The 17,383-nt window shown below is 62.8% G+C and overlaps 3 protein-coding genes across 3 annotated transcripts; 1 reads left to right on the top strand and 2 right to left on the bottom strand.

The window, feature by feature from the left end:
* Window positions 1-1,072: 1,072 nt before the first annotated feature.
* MNEG_1041 (cytochrome P450) lies at window positions 1,073-4,665 on the bottom strand (the record flags this gene model as incomplete). The annotated part of the gene is made up of 10 exons (XM_014050480.1): window positions 1,073-1,192; window positions 1,440-1,688; window positions 1,997-2,076; window positions 2,246-2,312; window positions 2,539-2,583; window positions 2,767-2,826; window positions 3,054-3,443; window positions 3,756-3,905; window positions 4,151-4,234; window positions 4,510-4,665. The coding sequence occupies 10 exons, from the start codon at window positions 4,663-4,665 to the stop codon at window positions 1,073-1,075; spliced, it is 1,401 nt and encodes a 466-aa protein (XP_013905934.1).
* Window positions 4,666-8,132: 3,467 nt separating this feature from the next.
* Window positions 8,133-13,481, bottom strand: MNEG_1042 (cytochrome P450; the record flags this gene model as incomplete). Its single annotated transcript, XM_014050481.1, has 15 exons — window positions 8,133-8,252; window positions 8,485-8,733; window positions 9,083-9,162; window positions 9,371-9,437; window positions 9,651-9,740; window positions 9,951-10,010; window positions 10,223-10,693; window positions 10,942-11,091; window positions 11,352-11,435; window positions 11,660-11,840; window positions 12,026-12,123; window positions 12,390-12,446; window positions 12,688-12,740; window positions 13,259-13,316; window positions 13,437-13,481. 15 exons carry the CDS (start codon window positions 13,479-13,481, stop codon window positions 8,133-8,135), a joined length of 1,863 nt encoding a protein of 620 aa, XP_013905935.1.
* A 293-nt stretch (window positions 13,482-13,774) lies between these two features.
* MNEG_1043 (hypothetical protein) lies at window positions 13,775-16,985 on the top strand (the record flags this gene model as incomplete). The annotated part of the gene is made up of 6 exons (XM_014050482.1): window positions 13,775-13,811; window positions 14,302-14,378; window positions 14,546-14,683; window positions 14,903-15,001; window positions 15,325-15,447; window positions 15,588-16,985. The coding sequence occupies 6 exons, from the start codon at window positions 13,775-13,777 to the stop codon at window positions 16,983-16,985; spliced, it is 1,872 nt and encodes a 623-aa protein (XP_013905936.1).
* Window positions 16,986-17,383: the final 398 nt, after the last annotated feature.

Genomic DNA, 17,383 nt, shown 5'->3' on the forward strand with positions numbered 1-17,383 from the left:
TGTTGATCGCCAAAGCAAATGTGTGACCTGCGTCACCAAGGTCACTGTGTCGCCAGGCGCTGCGCTTTCATTACAAGGTCGGGGTGTGGTTTGAAGCTGTTGGACAAGTGAAGCTCAGCCTGAGCTAAGCCAAGTGCAGCAAAGCCATAGACGCAGCAGTGTCGCCGTCAAGGTATCAAGGCACCACAGCAGCTGTGAACGCCGTGAGGAGGGATGCGAGCAAGGTAGCAACTGCCCCAGGGGGGGTTGGGCCAGCTCGTCCACTCATTCTGTGCTGGTTGCCATGTTGCTGGCATCCACACAGTGTGTGTTGAAAAACACATTTGGGTATCAACAGTGGTGAGCAATACGCTGTCGTGTGTATTTTGAGGAGTGCGTGCTCGGCGTTACACTAGTACCAGGACATGGGCAACGTGCACGTGAAGTTGCTCGCACCCGAGCACAGTCCTGCACTGTCATGGCATTTAGTCTGAGCCTAGCCAGTGTGAAGCACGGGAACGCCACAAAACCGCTGGCCTTGACAGATGCCTTGTGTCGCACGCGTAGACAAACAAGTGTGAATCCGATGCTCCCAGCCTGCTGTGGTGTGCTGGCTCCCGCGGTGAGTGCTGCGCTCCGACGTGATGCGTCACGTACGTGGCTCGAAATCAATAGTGAATTGCAGTGAAGTGTGACCTGGGTAGCATCAGTAAGCCCTCCCTCAACTCAGCAAAGCCCCTGAAAGCTGGTGAAGGAGTGGCTGTGAGGCTCCTTCGACAAACCAGTGCGGGAGCAACGCAACTTCCACTGGTCTGAGGCCGCCTGCGTCCCCCCGCAGGTTGACCAGGGCGGTGACCCAACACCCCGTTCCTTGGGTTTGCAGGCAAGCCGCCCAGATCAGGGCGCAGGCGGCAGTGCGCAGCGCGGGTCAACCAACAGAAAGTCCTTGGCTCTGCTGAGCCCCGCCCAACAAAGTCTTCGTTGCTTTCAGCAGTCACGAACGCTCCTTTGGCCAAGGATTTACCTCCATTCGCGTCGCCCAAGTCAACCTGGTCTGGTCTGGGCTCGAAGTACTTCTCTCCTCTGGCGCAGCTCAAGCGGCCGCCGACGGCGGCACATCCAGCGCCTCGCCCTCGCCACCACGGGCGATCGGGCGCACCCAGACGCCGTCAACCGGCGAGAGGGTCATGCCCAGTCGCAGCTTGAGGGGCACCTGCATGAGGATGGGGTCAATTGCAATCGAGGCAGCACAGTGCTGGGCCGTTGCATCCGAAGGCAATCATGCGAGGCAGTGGGCGGGTGCGCAATCATGGGAGGCAGCAGACAGGGCATGGCAGGAAGTGGACGCCCCTGCGCGGCACGGGACACGTTGCAAACCCCTCACGCACGGTGCTGCCGTATGCGTGGTGCCACGGTGATGCCCAGCCACCCCACAAGTCCAAGCCCCCAGGCCCGCCCACCTGCCCGGGCCGCAGCTCGAAGCTGAAGCGCTGGTGCAGCCGCACCAGCGCGATCTTGGCCTCGTTCAGTGCAAACCTCCACCCGATGCACATCCGCGGCCCCGCGCCAAACGGCGTCCACGCGTCGTCGGTGGCGGGAGCCAGCGCGGAGCCCTCTGGCAGGAAGCGCTCGGGGGCAAACTCCAGGGGGCGGGGCCAGTAGGCCTCGTCCCTCTGATAGCAGTAGGGCGCGGTGAAGAGGTTGGCGCCCTGGGGGGGGCGCGTGAGGATGAGGAGTGTTTTGGCTGAGCTCACCTTGTCAATGGGGCACAAGCCGCACACGGATCATAGCCTTGGAGCAATGGCGACGTTGCATTGAGTGGAGGTGCCAGGGTGCAAGCATGGGGCAGGCACTGACGTCATGCTGCCTTGTTGTGGATGCATGCCAGGGATAAAATCGCTTGTGGAGCAGATGTGCTGCCAAATGTAGGCGTGGGGTTTAAATGCCCCAAAACCCTGCGGTGCACTTGCAAGGCGAACACACGTGTGCCTGTACGTGTGCGAGGTGGGGAGCACACCTTCTCGACCGTGACACCCGGCACGAGATACATGCCTTCCTGCTTGGACACGACACGGCTCGTCATTGTGGCCGGGGGGTCTGAGCATGTCGAGTGAGGGGGGGGGCAAGAGTGTGGCGGGTCAAAGCGCAGAGCGTCCTGCTCGGGTCACAGGCACAGGCTGGAAATACACCAGTGCCATCTGCATGCGCTCCCTACCGCAAGCAAGTGCGTCCTTGCCCCCTCCCCCCCCAGGGGGTGGGCACTCACAGAGGCGCAGGGCCTCCTTGACCACCGCCTCTACGTAGGGGAACTCCCCCAGGTCTGCGTGCGTGACCTGGTGGGCGGCGGGGTTGGTGCTGGTGGCTGAGCAGTAAACTTATTCGTCCACGAGTGTCAGGATGATGGATGCCATGTGTTGATGCGCGCAAGCAGCCAAGCGTGATTTTGCCCCGCTATCGCTTGATGAAATCCCCGTGCTATGATGGGCCGGTGGCAGCGAAAAACCGAAGCACGGTCTAACCATGTGCAACAGCCACAAATTTGACCGCCCCTGCGTCGACCTGGCGGGTGCGTCCAAAGGCGTCAATCTCTGCAAGGAGGCGCTCCTGGACAGTTGAGACGGGAAGTGTGAAAGGCAGGGGCGCTGCTGTGCCTGGGCCGTTTTGCCCGCAATCAGGGGCAGCCTGGACCGGCAGCAGCATTCTGGAAGCATAGAGAACACCCAGCCCACCCCGGAGGCTGCTGCGGCACCCATGTCCGTCCATCGTTTCCCTCTAGTTGTGCCGCACCTGGACGCGGGGGCTGAGGGCGATGTTGTACACCGCATAGGACAGCGCGTTGGCCGTGGTCTGGTGGGGGGCCGGCGGGAAGGGGTTCGGGCACGGAGGAAGTGTGGCGGGCGCAACAGTGGGTGACGAGAGGTGATTGCAGCCGAAGTGTTGCCAGCTGCGTCTGGCCAACACAGGGTCGCCTGCTGGGCACACGACTGCATGACAGATGCATGGGACCCGAAGCAATCAGGAAAAGCAGACCCAAATCAGTCTATGCACCCTCGTTTTGCACCAGCCCAACCAACCTCGTAGCCCGCCAGGATGAAGGTGGAGGCCTGGGCGGTGATGGTCGCGTCAGAAAACTTGGCCGCCCCGCTGGCATGGTCACGCGCGCGCAGCAGCAGGCCCAGGAAGCTGCCGGGCTCCACGTCCGTCGCTCCCCGCTTGGCCGTGCCGACGATGTTGATGCCGCTGGCGGCGTCAGCGCCGCCAAAGGTAGCCTTGGGCGCGCCTGCGCGCGCGGCCGCCTGCACCAGCAGGCCGGGGGCCTCCCCCTGGAGCTCCTCCAGCGTGGCGTCCGCCTTGGCCGCGGCCGGCGGCCCGGCCTTGTCGGCGCCGGCCGCAGCCTGGCCGGGGTGGGCGGAGCGCCAGTTCTGGATGAGGCCGTAGCCGACCTCGCGGACGGTTGCGCGAGCCTGAGAGATGAGAGGGTGGGGGCAAGGAGCGTGTGGGGCATGCCCACAATGCAAGAGCAGTAGGAACCAGCGAGGGGCAGCTGGTTGGCGCACAGATACTATGTGCGCAATTACATACGCGCATGCATGCGTGTTTGCTTGCGGTTGCATTAAGCATGCGCGTTTGCTTGCGGTTGCATTAGTAATGCAACCGCAAGCAACCACGCATGAATGCGCGTATTTGCTTGCAAAGACGCATGCACGCATGCTCACGCATGCACAAGCATGCGCACATCGTTTTGCCTGGACTTAAAACACACAAGAAACACCAACCTGGGACACCTGCAACAGCTTCTTGTCTGGCAGGGTGCGCGCCAGCCACTGCACAAAAGGCGCGGCCTTGGGGAAAAACAGCATCAGCGGCTGGTAGAGGGTCCCGGCCACCAGTGAAGCGGACGAGAACACGGTCTGGCTGGCCTTAACCTGAGCCGTTGAGGAAGGCAGCCGCACACACGTGTGCACGGGGGTGATTCAAAGCGGCAAGCGCTGCTGGGAACCGTCCCAGGGCTGCCTGACGGCTGTGGTGCCGCAAACTAGGGCCCAGCTGCAGAGGACGAGGGAAGCCCTGGCGTGGGCCAGTGCAGCAGGTGCGATCGCGCAGGGCTGTGTGGTGCCGACGCCGTGTCTCAGTGATTCAAATTGCCGTTGCGCGGCTTTAGCGTGCGCACCAGGCGGAGACCTTCTTCCGCAGAGGGTGAGTCAGGGTCGTCCAGCGTGTGAAAGTCAATGCCAAACGCAGTGCTGCCCACCACCTGCAGGGGCGGGGTGTGGTCGTGTGCATGTCCAGATGGCGGCGGGGCGATTGCGAGGGCACACTCGGCTCGCCGGGTATGAGTGGCATCAGCCTGATCAAACTGAGTGCGAGTTTAGCAGGCTGGAGGCGGTCCCGCTCGCTGACTAAGCTGTGGCGCAGTGCTGCGCCAGCAGCGGCGATGTGGCAGACTCTACACCTTCAAGGACGGTGTCGGCACCAATGTGACAGTGGTGTGCCTGCGCCAGCCGTTGCGGCCCCTCACATCACGCTCACCCCCATGGTCATGGTGCCCAGGGCGCGGAAGATGTCCACCTCGCGCCCCTCCTTGGCCGCCCCCTCCAGCATGTCGCACAGCCGCACCGCGCACGAGTCCATGAGGCTGGAGTAGTGGGCCAGGGAGCCCGACGCAAACGCAGGCTGCCAGGCCATGCGCAGTTGGCGCCACTCCTCACCCCTGCGGCAGGGCGGGGGCGGGCGTGCGGTTGCCATGCGTAATAAACAACCAAGCAGATGAGTTCAATCTGAGACCCAGAGAACCACCAAATGGATTGCCGCAGCTCAACCGATCAGCAAAAGCCTGTTTGACAAGCAGGGCCGGGGCGCCCGAGGGCCGTGCAGGCATGCAGGCACCGCTGCGGCAGGTGGGCAGGCCGCGCACTTGGCGCCAACGATGCCGAGCGCGATGTCGTTGTCGCGGCCGGTCTTGTCGGCGGAAAAGCTGTTTGGCGAGGGCGCGGTCGATCAGCCGATAGTTGACCTGCAGACGGAGGGGTGAGGGTGGGAGAGCTTGGGGCAATGCAATTGAGAGCTGCGGCAGTCATCGGAGGAAGTGTGTGCTGAGGGGCGCATCAGGGTCAGCAGGACACACGTGAAGGGGTTGGCATGGGCAGGAGGTGTGTCGAGTGCGGCGCGCTGTGTCCGTGGATCGAGCAGAGCCGATGCGAGGCGGCAGTGCGAGCGTCATAATGTGGCTGTTGCGGCAACGCGGAGAGTGGCATGAGTTTGAGGATGGATGGCATGCAAAGATTCAGCTGCATCGGGGCCAAATGCGATGGCTGAGGATGAGAGGGGACAGTGAGGGAATGCACCTTGCGGGCGAGGTAGGGGTCGGCAATGATGATGAAGGGCGTGCTGCCCAGGTAGACCTGCAGGGCGGGGACCGGGGAGCATGTTGCTGCTGTGAGAGGAAGGGTGGAAGGGCAGCAAAGGCGTTGAGGTATGAGTGTGTTAGATGGTAAAGGCGTCCACGTTGCTGGTGTCAGTGTCATCAGCTGCCGAGCGCTGGGCGCGTCCGAACCTTACATATGCGGCCGTACCGCCGGCGGCACACGTCCAGGTACTCATGGAGGCCTGATGGGTTGGGGGTGACGTCATGAGGCTGGCTTAGGAAAGCAGGGTGGGGGGTGACGGCATGCAGTGACGTTGAAAGCCGAGGTGCAACCAGCACGGCGCACAGCAAGGCGAGCAAGGAATGCCTTGTTGCTTTGATCCAGTGCACCTCGGTCCGCCCCTCGTGGTGCATCCAGCCGCCCCTTGCAGTGGTGTACACATTCAAATCGTCATGCACACAGCTTGCTGAGACCGGCGACTCTCTGCCCACCGCGCCTTTCAGGCCTGCTTCAGCCATATCTTGCTACACCCTTGTGGTTTCCTGGGTCACTCCGCGATCACGCCCATCCCACTGCTCCACTCACCGTACTTGAGCACAGCAGGCAGGTTGCCAATCAACGGCGGGGCGAATGGTCCTGTAAGGGTACACGGAGAGGCCGGTTGCTGGTACGGCAAGCCGTACTTGTGTGCGGTACTGAACGTGCCCGGCAGTGAGCAGCGAGAGCGGCTCGGCAGCGGCGTGCGAGTCGGGTCGCAGCGTCTCGCGCATGCTCTCACCAGGAATGCGACGCAGCTTCCACCGGTTCGCTGTCCACAGGAGAACCGTGGCCAGGCTCTGCAGAAAGGAAGCCGGATGCGGAGTGACGAAGCTGGGACACCACGTCCGACATCCCTGGACAGCACGGGACCCCTCAGCGATCGCGCAATCTCGCCCCAACTGCCCCAATCAAATGAGATGTTGGTTTTGTTCCACTTACGAATACAGTTAGGCTGACGGCAGCGGCTGCGTACAGATCAAGACTCATCATTGAATCACGCGCAGCTGGCTGCAACGAGGCGAGCGTGTGTTTATGAATGGGAGCACTCTAATATTGAAGCTGTGAATTCTCAATTCTAGTGTACCCGCGACACGCAGGGCTTGTTACCAGCAGCTACCGCACAGGTGTATCGTAGTCAATAATGAGTCAATGTTGCTGACGAATCCGACTTGCGCGATGCACGCAACGCCCTTCTTTTACGCCAAAGGAACGTGGGCGAGAGACACGCCAGCTTGTGAGGCACATAATACGCCATTACAAGGCTTGGCTCGCATTTGAATGCGCAACATGCCAGGACACAGGTGCGTCCCGCAACAACGAGCAGTATGCGGGAAGGTGGTGTGACAGAATCTATGCTGGTGCAACACATATCCACCATACTTGGGTTTCAGTGTTGTGAAACAATAAAGGGATTTGGACTTGCCGCCAGCACTGGTGCCTGCTCACAGGCCACACACTGTGTAGCGTGCGGAAGCTGACATACCTTGATTTGCAAACCATCCAACGCTGGTGCCCTTCCTACGGCCGTGCTTTCAAGGTGCATTATTTGCAGCAGCTGTATCTGACGGGATGGGGGACCACAGACCTCGCACGCAACCCCTACAAGCAGGCCGCACTTCCGATGGAACTGTGGTCATGACAGGAGTTGCTGATGGCTTAGCAACACAGCACATGCAGATGTGTGCACGCCCGGTGCAGGCAGTGGTTAGCGGGTCAAGCACCGAAGCGAAGCCAGCGGATGCAGCATTGACTGCTGGCGAGATGACATGAACATAACCTGACCAGGCGCCCGCACAGTAGTGGCCACACTGCCCGTGATCAGGGGCACTACATTTCGTATTTGTCCTTGCAACCAACACTCCTGGCAAAGCATGACGTAATGTAATGTCGAGTAATGTAATTGACACTGCAGGCCAAGATCACCTTATGATGTAGTGCGAGCTGCTTGACACATCAGGACTCAACAGACTTGGATGTTCAACATTACACAGGTGCAAGGACATTGAAATGATTGCGGTGCAGGCAACCTGCAGACAGCTCAGCACACTGAGCTGAGCGGTTGCAACAATCTAAGGAAGCTTCCTGATGGCTTTGACCACCACCACCTGTCTCATAAACGTAAATGTCATCTGTGCGTCCAAGAGTCCCAGCCGTCTGCGACGCGGGCGTGCGCTGCGCTCAAACGTAGTAGGCTTTGAGAGCGTGGTGGCTAAAGTGGCAGCTCATTCTGCCAACGGTTGTGAATGTGGCCCAACATCAACTCAAAAGCGCACCTCAGCCGACGGCCCCTCCTTATCAAAAGTACGCGCCCCCCAAGTTCATGCCCTCAAGCACAGGCCCGCCATTCCTGCTGAAGAACAAACAGTGCCCATACAGGCACTAGACAACAAGGGCGTGAGAGAACCAATTATCAGTGCTGCGGGGCCCTCTTGAGGCCCGCGACATTTGCATGTGGCGGCAACCCAATAACAAATGCAGAGACCTGGCGTGCCAGCCGCCGAAACGTGGCGCATGCAGCAAGGCCGAGCCGCGCCGCAGCCGGCAACAAATCCTGAGCCCTGCCTAGCCCTGGTGAACTGCTTGAGATTGTCTGCAACATACATGGACACGCTGCTGCCACAAAATCACACACATATCTTGGTGCCTGGCATTGCACCAGGTCCTCAGATCTTTGCTAGCCCTGGCTGTGCTACACAAAAGCAGGCTGGAAAGGAAAGCCTTTGTATTTTGGGGGATTGCTTCCGCAGCTCACGCGGCTGCCGCCGGTGGCACGCTGACCGGCTCGACCCCGCGGCCGCGGGCGATGGGGCGCACCCAAACGCCGTCGGCCGGCGAGAGGGTGATGCCCTGGCGCAGCTTGAGAGGCACCTGCGGGGGCAATGGGTTGGGTTGTGCACGGCGGCAAGCCACAGCATGCAAGCATAGGCAGCAAGAAGCATCCCGAAAATCGTGGCGTACATCGAGCATGCCAGCAGACGCTGTAACAAGGTACGCCCATACAAGGCACACCGCAGCAAGTATGGTGCTGCTGTACACATGGAGCAGAGGACAGGCGACGCGGTGCCTACCACGCAAACGAGCGCGATCCCCGCCCGCCCACCTGCCCGGGCCGCAGCTCGAAGCTGAAGCGCTGGTGCAGCCGCACCAGCGCAATCTTGGCCTCATTCAGCGCAAACCTCCACCCAATGCACATGCGCGGCCCGGCGCCAAACGGCGTCCACGCGTCGTCGGTGGAGGGGGCCAGCGCGGAGCCCTCTGGCAGGAAGCGCTCGGGGGCAAACTCCAGGGGGCGGGGCCAGTAGGCCTCGTCCCTCTGATAGCAGTAGGGCGCGGTGAAGAGGTTGGCGCCCTGGGGCGGACGCGTGAGGATGAGGAGTGGATTGGGTTGTGAGGGCGGTGGGCTCGAGTTGGGCACAGACTAGAGCAGGGACGGCCAGCGCGTTGGACAGGATATGTTCAAGGTGACGCTGAGTTCAGATCGAGGGGGGTGCGTGCGCCCGTACGGATGGCAGGTGTCGATGCAAAGCATGCCCGTTGCTGGGGATGGCAAACGCTGTGACGCAGAAAAGTGCAAGGCCGGCATGTGCGCTGCCCCGGCTCAGGCGTATGAGCCGCCATCCGCACAGGGCCTCCGCAGTTGCAGGGCAGGGGCAATTTGTAGGGCAGCAAGGTGTATGTGAGGCAGCTGCAGCGCGCACCTTCTTGAGGGTGACGCCCGGGATGAGGGTCATGCCCTCCTGCTTGGTCACCACGCGGCTCGTGAGGGTGGCCGGGGGGTCTGGGATTGAACAAAGGAGAGGCATGGGCGGAAGTGCGCCAGCTCAGAGCTGCCCCTCAGAGGCGTCTCAACAATGACTTTGAAGGACCCGTGCCAAGGAGCGCGGGTGTCAAATGGATGCTTCTGCATTGCGGGCCAAAGGGGCCAAGGCGGCGGCTGCTCAAGCAAGCGCATCATCACGCCCCCCCAAGGGGGGCCAGTCACTCACACAGGCGCAGGGCCTCCTTGACCACCGCCTCTGCATAGGGAAACTCCCCCAGGTCCGCGTGCGTAACCTGGTGGATTTGGGGGGAAAGAGAGGGGATTGCCAGGCGAAAGGACATGAGGGTTGCTGGTGTGTGGCCGGTCGATCGCTAGTGGCTGGGCGGCGGGCGTACAGATACCAGCAGCCCGGCTCCCGAGGCACCAACTCACGATGCACCCCCTCAGTCAGGGCGCAATTGAATACCCAGGGTGAGCCCGCAGGTGGCAGCAGGCGTCAAAAGCACCGGCGCGGGGTGCGTTCGTGGCCCTTCGGCCGCACACGTGCTCGCCTGGCGGGTGCGCCCAAAGGCGTCGATCTCCGCATGGAGCCGCTCCTGAAGGGTGGGAAGGAGGGACGGTCTTATAGGCAGGGGCGGGTGCTGTATTTAAGCCATACTCAATGCGGCCCTGTGCAGCATGGCCTGGCAGCAAAGATGCGGACAAGGCCGCCGCGCAGGAGGCACGGGAAGTCCGCAGTCCGTCCCAAATGCTGCTGCGGCGCATGGATGTCATGAAACAACAGGGGTGCCGGGCGTGCCGCGCACCTGGACGCGGGGGCTGAGGGCGATGTTGTACACCGCATAGGACAGCGCGTTGGCCGTGGTCTGAGGGGGAGGGAGGGGGTGGGGCATAAGCAGCAGTGGGTGTTGAGACATGTATCACGACAATTGCATTAGTCCCAGTTGGCACAGTAACAGTCACAACCAAACGGCGGGCGATCCTGTGGTGGCTGCATGCAAACCAGGGCCGTCAGGGGACGTAAGCGGGCACGCTGCAATCAAGTTGTAAGGGTACCCCTCGTAGCGGTCCAGCCAACCTCGTAGCCGGCCAGGATGAAGGTGGAGGCCTGTGCGGTGATGGATGCGTCTGAGAACTTGGCCGCCCCGCTTGCCCGGTCCCGCGCGCGCAGCAGCAGCCCCAGGAAGCTGCCTGGCTCCACATCCGTTGCCCCCCGCGGCCGCGGCTTGTCCTGCGGCTGCGCAGCCGCAGCCGCGGCGCCGTCTTGGTCGCGTGCCGCTGACGTGGCGTCGTCCCCGTTGGCGGCCTCGACCGCGCCGACGCCGTTGACAAATCCGTTGGCATCAGCGGCAGCCTCGGGGGCGCCCGCGTGCGTGGCCGCCTGCACCAGCAGGCCGGGGGCCTCCCCCTGGAGCTCCTCGAGCGTGGCTTCCACCTTGGCCACGGCTGGCGGCGCAGCCTTGTCGGCGCCGGTCGCAGCCTGGTCAGGGTGGGCGGAGCGCCAATTCTGGATGAGGCTGTAGCCGACGTTGCGGATAATCTTGCGAGCCTGCAGGATGAGGGGTGGGAGCGCGCAGAGGGTGCAGGCTGCTGCGATGATGCCGTTGATGTATAACGAAGCGGGGTTGAGATTATGGGACGCGCTGGCAACGGAGCCATGCATGAAGGGCAGATAGCCGGCGCATTGTGCAACGGCATGCGACGTGCGAATGCGCAGGCGTGGGCGCGCATGTGCGCGTGTACGCGCGCATGCACTCATTAGCCTGCATGGCCATGCACACGCAAGCAACCACCCACCTCAGACAGCTGCACCAGCTTCCTGTCTGGCAGGGTGCTTGCCAGCCACTGCACAAACGGCACGGCCTTGGGGAACATCAGCAGCAGCGGCTGGTAGAAGGTGCCGGCCACCAGCGATGAGGATGAGAACACGGTCTGGCTGGCCTTCACCTGGGGGTTTGAAGAAGGGGGGGGGGCAGTCATGTGTGCGCGCGCAGGTTGTGACTGAAGCGTGACTATGAAGGGATCACACGCCTGCGGGCAGCAGCGGGCGCAGGCCGGTGCCTACAGAGAGATGACCTGCAGCGCTCCCAGTATGCAATGCGTGGCGTGAGGCAGCAGGTGTGATTCGGGCGCGTGGGGCTGCATCACGTGGACGCCTTCCCCAGGTGGCGTTTTGAGGTGCGGCTGCGCGGCTTTGGCGTGCGCACCAGGCGGAGCCCCTCTTCCGCAGAGGGCGAGTCGGGGTCGTCCAGTGTGTGGAAGTCGATGCCAAAGGCAGTGGTGCCCACCACCTGCGGGAAGCGAGGTGTGGGGTGGTGCGCGTTTGACAAACGGGGGAGAGGCCGCACCTTGCCAAGGAGGTTTGTGGATTGCATCTTATGCAGATGCGGGGGCGCCCTTGGGCGGCAACCAACTAGGAGCCGTTTGCCAGCGCACACGTCTCAACAGACACAGCAGCACGCAGTGCGCGGCTGGGCGCGCGCGCCGCCGCTGCGGCCCTTCTCAGTGTGCTCACCCCCATGGTCATGGTGCCCAGGGCGCGGAAGATGTCCACCTCGCGCCCCTCCTTGGCCGCCCCCTCCAGCGTGTCGCACAGCCGCACCGCGCACGAGTCCATGAGGCTGGAGTAGTGGGCCAGGGAGCCAGACGCAAACGCAGGCTGCCACGCCATGCGGAGCTGGCGCCACTCCTCGCCCCTGCGGCAAGTGAAGGGCCGGTCAGTGCCGCAGCTCAATGAGGGTTGGAACGGGTTCAAACCAAAAAACCAAAGCGCTGACTCTTTTGCCGCAGCACTGGTGACAACAAGGATGCAGAGCGCACAAGGGGTGCGCAAGGGCCGTGCAGGAATGCTGATGCTCAAACGGTGGACGGGGCAGCTCACTTGGCTGCGGCGAGGCCGAGGAGGCCGTCATTGTCGCTGCCCTTCTTGTCGGCTGACAGCTGGCTGCCGATGGAGCGGTCAATAAGCCGATAGTTGACCTGCAGGCAAGGGAGGGGGTGTTGGGTGGGCCACAGGGGCCAAGGGGCAGGATGTGTCAGGGGACGCGATGTGGTTGAAAGGATGGAGAGGGTGGTGCGAGAGGAGTTGAAAATTGGATCCGGGTTGTTGATGGCCGCAGGGAAGCCCACCCGGTGTGCTGCATGAAGCGGTCTTTGTGACTGCTGGCACAACGGCGCAGGGGAGGGAGTCTGCAAAGAGGCGCTTGCAATGGGTCAGGTACGATCACCCCTGACACTTGACACACCTTGCGGGCGAGATGGGGGTCAGCGACGACAATGAAGGCGCCGCTGCCGAGGTAGATCTGCAGGTAGCAAATTTGAGGGGTAGCAGGGAGGGTGGAGAACACGCGTGCAGAGGCGTTCGGGCTGCGCGCGGTGGTATTGGTGTTGCAGACCGCCACGCACTTTTGCCAAAGTGTGTGACGAAATGGTTCTGCTGCGTGCTGAACAGATGCGTACGCGGCGAACGACCGCCTGAAAAAGCAAGCACGCCAAAGGCTGCCGATGTGCGGCTCGCTGCCGGGCCGTTGGGCGCGCCCGTACCTTGAACACGCGGCCGTACTGCCGACGGCACATGTCCAGGTACTCATGGAAGCCTGATGGGTTGGGGATGAAGTCGTGAGGCAGGATGTCAGATCAGGGTGAATCAAAAGAGGCAGGACGTGTCCGGCGGCGCGCACAGCTGCAGGAGCGAGGGCTGGCCTTGACGCGAGAGGGCAGCTCGGACTCTCTGCTGCCAACTGCAGCACCCCAGCACCCCGTGACCTCTCTTTGTGGCCACAGTCAAGGCTCATATGGCGAGTTCACAAAGCCTGCAACCCTATGCGCATAGCGCCTGTCCAGCCTACTGTCTGCGTCTGTTGCTGTCCTCCTGAACTACGCGTTGGTCACAGGTGCGTCACCCCCTCGTCACGCTGGGCCTGCCGCTCCACTCACCGTACTTTAGCACGGCAGGGAGGTTGCCGATAAATGGCGGGGCAAATGGCCCTGCGAGCGATGCAAATGTGTGTAGGGAGCTGCTCGCTTGGACAGCACGGGGCGGCAGCGAGCAGCGGTGCACATAACTGGACAACGGGTGGCAACGCCGCATGCGTGCTAGGAACCGGCTTCTCACCTGGGATGCGACGCAGCTTCCATCGATTCGTGGTCCACAGGAGGATGGTGGCCAGGCTCTGCAGAAGCCGGGTCGGGTGTGCGAGGTGAGGGTGAGACACCCGTCGATGACCTGGACAGCAGCTAGCGGTCAGGCTTGCCCCGACGGCAATGATAAGCAATTATCTCAAATTACTTACGAATACAGCCAGGCCCACGGCAGCAGCTTCATGCAGATCAATCATTTCGCTGAATTTCAGGCTCGTATAAACTGATAGATAGAAGCTTTCAAGTATCACCACTGTGGGTGATGCCCGTCGCGCCGTTCCATGACATACAGCACAGGATACGAGTGGGTGGTGCCAAGTCAATACTCCCATGAGCTTTACATGGAATTAAAACTGATTGGGTGATGACAAAAGACCTTTCAGGTGCAACAGCGAGCTTGCAGCAGTTGCTATCGAGCTCGCAGAGCGGGGGGCAGTTTTTCCCAACACAATTGCGGGAGCGGAGGCATGGAGTTTGAGTTCGCGATACCATGGCCGGCGAGCCAGGTAAAGACCCCCAGCGCCCAGGTGCGGGGCGACGGCAGCAGTGGCGGCGCAAGCAGCGCAAGCGAGGTGCTGCACCAGCTGGCATTGTTGAGGGGAGAGGAGGGGGTGCAAGTCTTGACACAAGCGGCGACCATTGAAGCCTGTAAGGCTGGCGTCCCACGGTGGCCACATGACTGTACACTCTTGAAGACTCGCGCTGGTTGACCGCGACTGACCACTGTCGGGTCGGGGCCGATTGGCTGCACATGCAGGGCGAAGCCTGCATCTGCTGCTGGACAGCAAGCGATATGCGTGAGCAGCCGATGATTGATGAAGTGCTGCGATTGCTGCCTGTTTGCGCTCACTTGTGGTGTCCCTGGCCACAACTCTCTGCTTTGTCACTGCTCCGCGGCTCGCGGCCTCCAGACGATTGCGCAAACAAGTGATGGCAAGCGCAGCTTGTCAATGCGCCGCGCGCCACTTGCCGCGCGGGCGCCCTGATGCACGCGACTTCTGTGCGTCACACTGCCAGGCAACCTGAGCACTCTGCACTACCACCAGCTGCGCCTGGTGGTCGAGCGATTCGGCGTCCTGTCGGCAAAAGCACAGGTGTGGCGGAGCTTGCCACTTGCGTCGCGCGATTGAAATCGGCGGGACTTGCTCTGCAGCGCTGTGCATCGCCAATATCAAACACGAACATCACGCTTGACGCGAGCTGAGAAGTGCAAACACGACTCAGTCGAGCACGCGCCCGCCCCAAACCCGGTCTCTCACAGTCACTGCCAGTGCCCATAACCGACATCGAGCGGCTCGTCACAAGCGGCCAGGCGCTGCTGCTGTGCGTGCCGCGCCCGGGAAGTAATGTGCTGGTGGGCGGCTTGAAGGTCGGGGTCAAGCGGCTCTTCATTCGGCGGGTGAGTTGAGCTGCGAGCTGGCCGCTGGACGGACGCAGCAGGGCAAGGCAGCTGGCTGGGCAGCGCACATGCCCGCAGAGTTTGGTGCCTGCAGCAGCTTGCAGCCAAAAGTCACAAAGCTGGCGGTGGGAGAGCTCAAGGCAGGTGGCTGTATCAACATGTGCCTCCTGTTGTTCCCTGGCGGCGCCTGCTTGCCCTGCCCGCGGCGAAACTTCGCAGGAGGGCGGCGCCCTTGTCGAGATGGCGCCGCTATGCGTGCTGGATTTTTATGTCCATGAGAGCTGCCAGCGCTCGGGGGTGGGCAAGGAGTTGTTAGAGGTGCGCAGGCGTGGCAGGGCGCGGGAATCGGGGTTGGGACGCAAGCCAGGGGCTGGAAAGTCGGAGGGTTTGGAAAGGAGAACCAGCTGCCTGGCAGTTGCATGACAGGCTGGCGGGTTGCCAGCCGCTGCTGACGTGGATGGTAACAGCGTGGACGGGACTCGGTGCTGTGGATGCGAGCGGTGATGGCGGCAGGTGTGGCGTCGTTTGTGGAGGAGCAAGGGAAGCAGAGGAGGCACTTGCTGTTGGTGCACTGGATGGGGTGGAGAGACACCCCAGAACCGCAGCTCTGAGCATCAGCCGTGCTTTTCTTCCCCCTGCAGTGCTTGCTGGCCTCCGAGGGGCTGCGCCCGGAGCAGCTGGCGTACGACCGCCCCAGCCGCAAGCTGCTGGCGTTTCTGGCGCGCCACTATGGTGCGGCAGCTGGCGCCAAGGGCGCGCGGCCCGTGAGCTGGCACTGCACTTGCCGCCCGACCCTGTGCCGCGCTGCTCACTGCTCAATCTCCCAGTGACGAATCTCTAGATCCAAACCTACCTCTGCGCCCTGATCACCACCACCGTAGGCTTGTCGTTGTATGTGCCCCAGAACAACAATTTTGTGGTGTTCGACAAGTACTTTGACTGCCCAGCACAGCAGCAGACCGCGCAGAAGACGCAGCGCACGCTCAATGCGCAGCAGCGGCGCCAGGAAGGGGAAGATGCACAAGGGCAGAGCATGGGGCCGCAGGGGCGCCGCCGTGACGGGGGCAGCGGCGGCGCGCGACACTGGGCGTCGGTGACGCAGCGGCCGCTGACGGACGAGCTGGCAGTTGCGCCCGGGGCGCTGGACGCGGCGGCTGGTGCCGTCGCGGTCGCCGGCGCGGGCGCGCGTTCGACGGCGGCTGCTGCGGCGCACGCTTTCCCTCGGAGCAACTGGCTGAACTACCCTTCGGGCGGCTGCGGCGGCGCCGGCCCTGGGGGCGCTGCAGGGCAAAAGCCGCGCCTGGGCGCGAGCGGGGCGCCTTGGGGCACCATTCTGGGCCCTGGAAGCTACTCTGCAGCTTTTGAAGGAACTGTGCGGGAGAGCGAGGAAGGAGGTGATTCCCTGGACAACTTTTCAGAGTCTCTTTTCCTCGGGAACGGCCGTTCCAGCGGGCTGCGGCGGTCAAGCGGAGGTTTGACTGGGGTGCAGGGCGAGGCGGCGCCATACACGCCGCCTTGCGTGGGCAGCCGGCCGGACAGCATGGGCAGCGCAGCCTGCAGTGGCAGCGGTGGCGGGGCCTGGGGCCCAGCAGGGGTTCATGCGTTGGGCCGGGATTGCGGCGACCCCGCCGCCTGGGCAGCTGGCGATAATGGCAAGCCCAGCGCGAGCCCCATTGCCAACTACCCTCATCACCAGCAGCAGCAGCAGCAGCAGCAGCAGCAGCAGCAGCAGCAGCAGCAGCAGCAGCAGCAGCAGCAGCAGCATGGCCACACCTATGGCGGAGGCCTGAGCAGCAGCAGCAGAGAGGCCCCCAAGGCCAGCTACCCCTACCCACCTTACCGCACCGCCGCCGACGGCGGCATCAACTACAGCCCCGCAACGCCGCAGCTCGCAACCCTGACATCGCGTGCCCCCGGCGCGACGGTCCGCGCGCCGCGCGCGCAAGGAGCAGAGATGCTCAACGCGCCGGGCGCAGTGCCGACAATGTCGACGCTTCAGGTGGCAGCGTTGCGCGACCGCGGCCGCCTGCCGCAGCCCGTCGCGGGGACGACCGTGCTGCCGACCGCGGCTCTGGACGGCTGCTTGGCGCAGATGCGGGCGCAGCGCGGCGCGGGCGGCGAGGAGGAGGGATGGGCGGGGCACGGCCGGCGGATCAGCGGTGCGGCGGTCGCGGCGGCGGGCGAGCTGCCGAGCTCGCCATGGGATTGCCGGCTGACGAGCCCCGCATCTGCAAAGGCCGCAGCGATTGCGCAGCGGTCGGGGCGCGCGGCGGCGAGCTGCCTGCGGCATGACGAATGGTGATGTCATCGATTGAGGCGCGCGGCGCGGCACAGAAACCGGCAGGGGCTCCCTGCCCTGGCGCGTTGTCGCCGCCTGGCAGATCTCCGCGTGGCACCCCAAATGCCCGCCAATGAGAACCAGCGCTCGGGACGCCTCGGCATAACAAGATGTCAGAGGCTCCAATTGAGAATCCCTTCTTCATCTTCGTTCAACTGGCGGCGATCACGTGCACGCTAAAGCCATCGGCAAGGATCTGCATGCTGATGAAACCTCGTGAGTGAGTTTGTTGTGTTTGGTGCAAGGAGAGCGAGCAACTTCGCAATCAAAGCCCATCATGGTATGTTGACCGGCAGTATGTGTGATCGTAGGACTGCTGTCATTCCTTGAGCGTTGCATCATGTCAAAACTCCCTATTGGTC

Source organism: Monoraphidium neglectum (genome assembly GCF_000611645.1).
Source record: "Monoraphidium neglectum strain SAG 48.87 unplaced genomic scaffold scaffold00097, whole genome shotgun sequence".
NCBI classification, from domain to species: Eukaryota; Viridiplantae; Chlorophyta; class Chlorophyceae; order Sphaeropleales; family Selenastraceae; genus Monoraphidium; species Monoraphidium neglectum.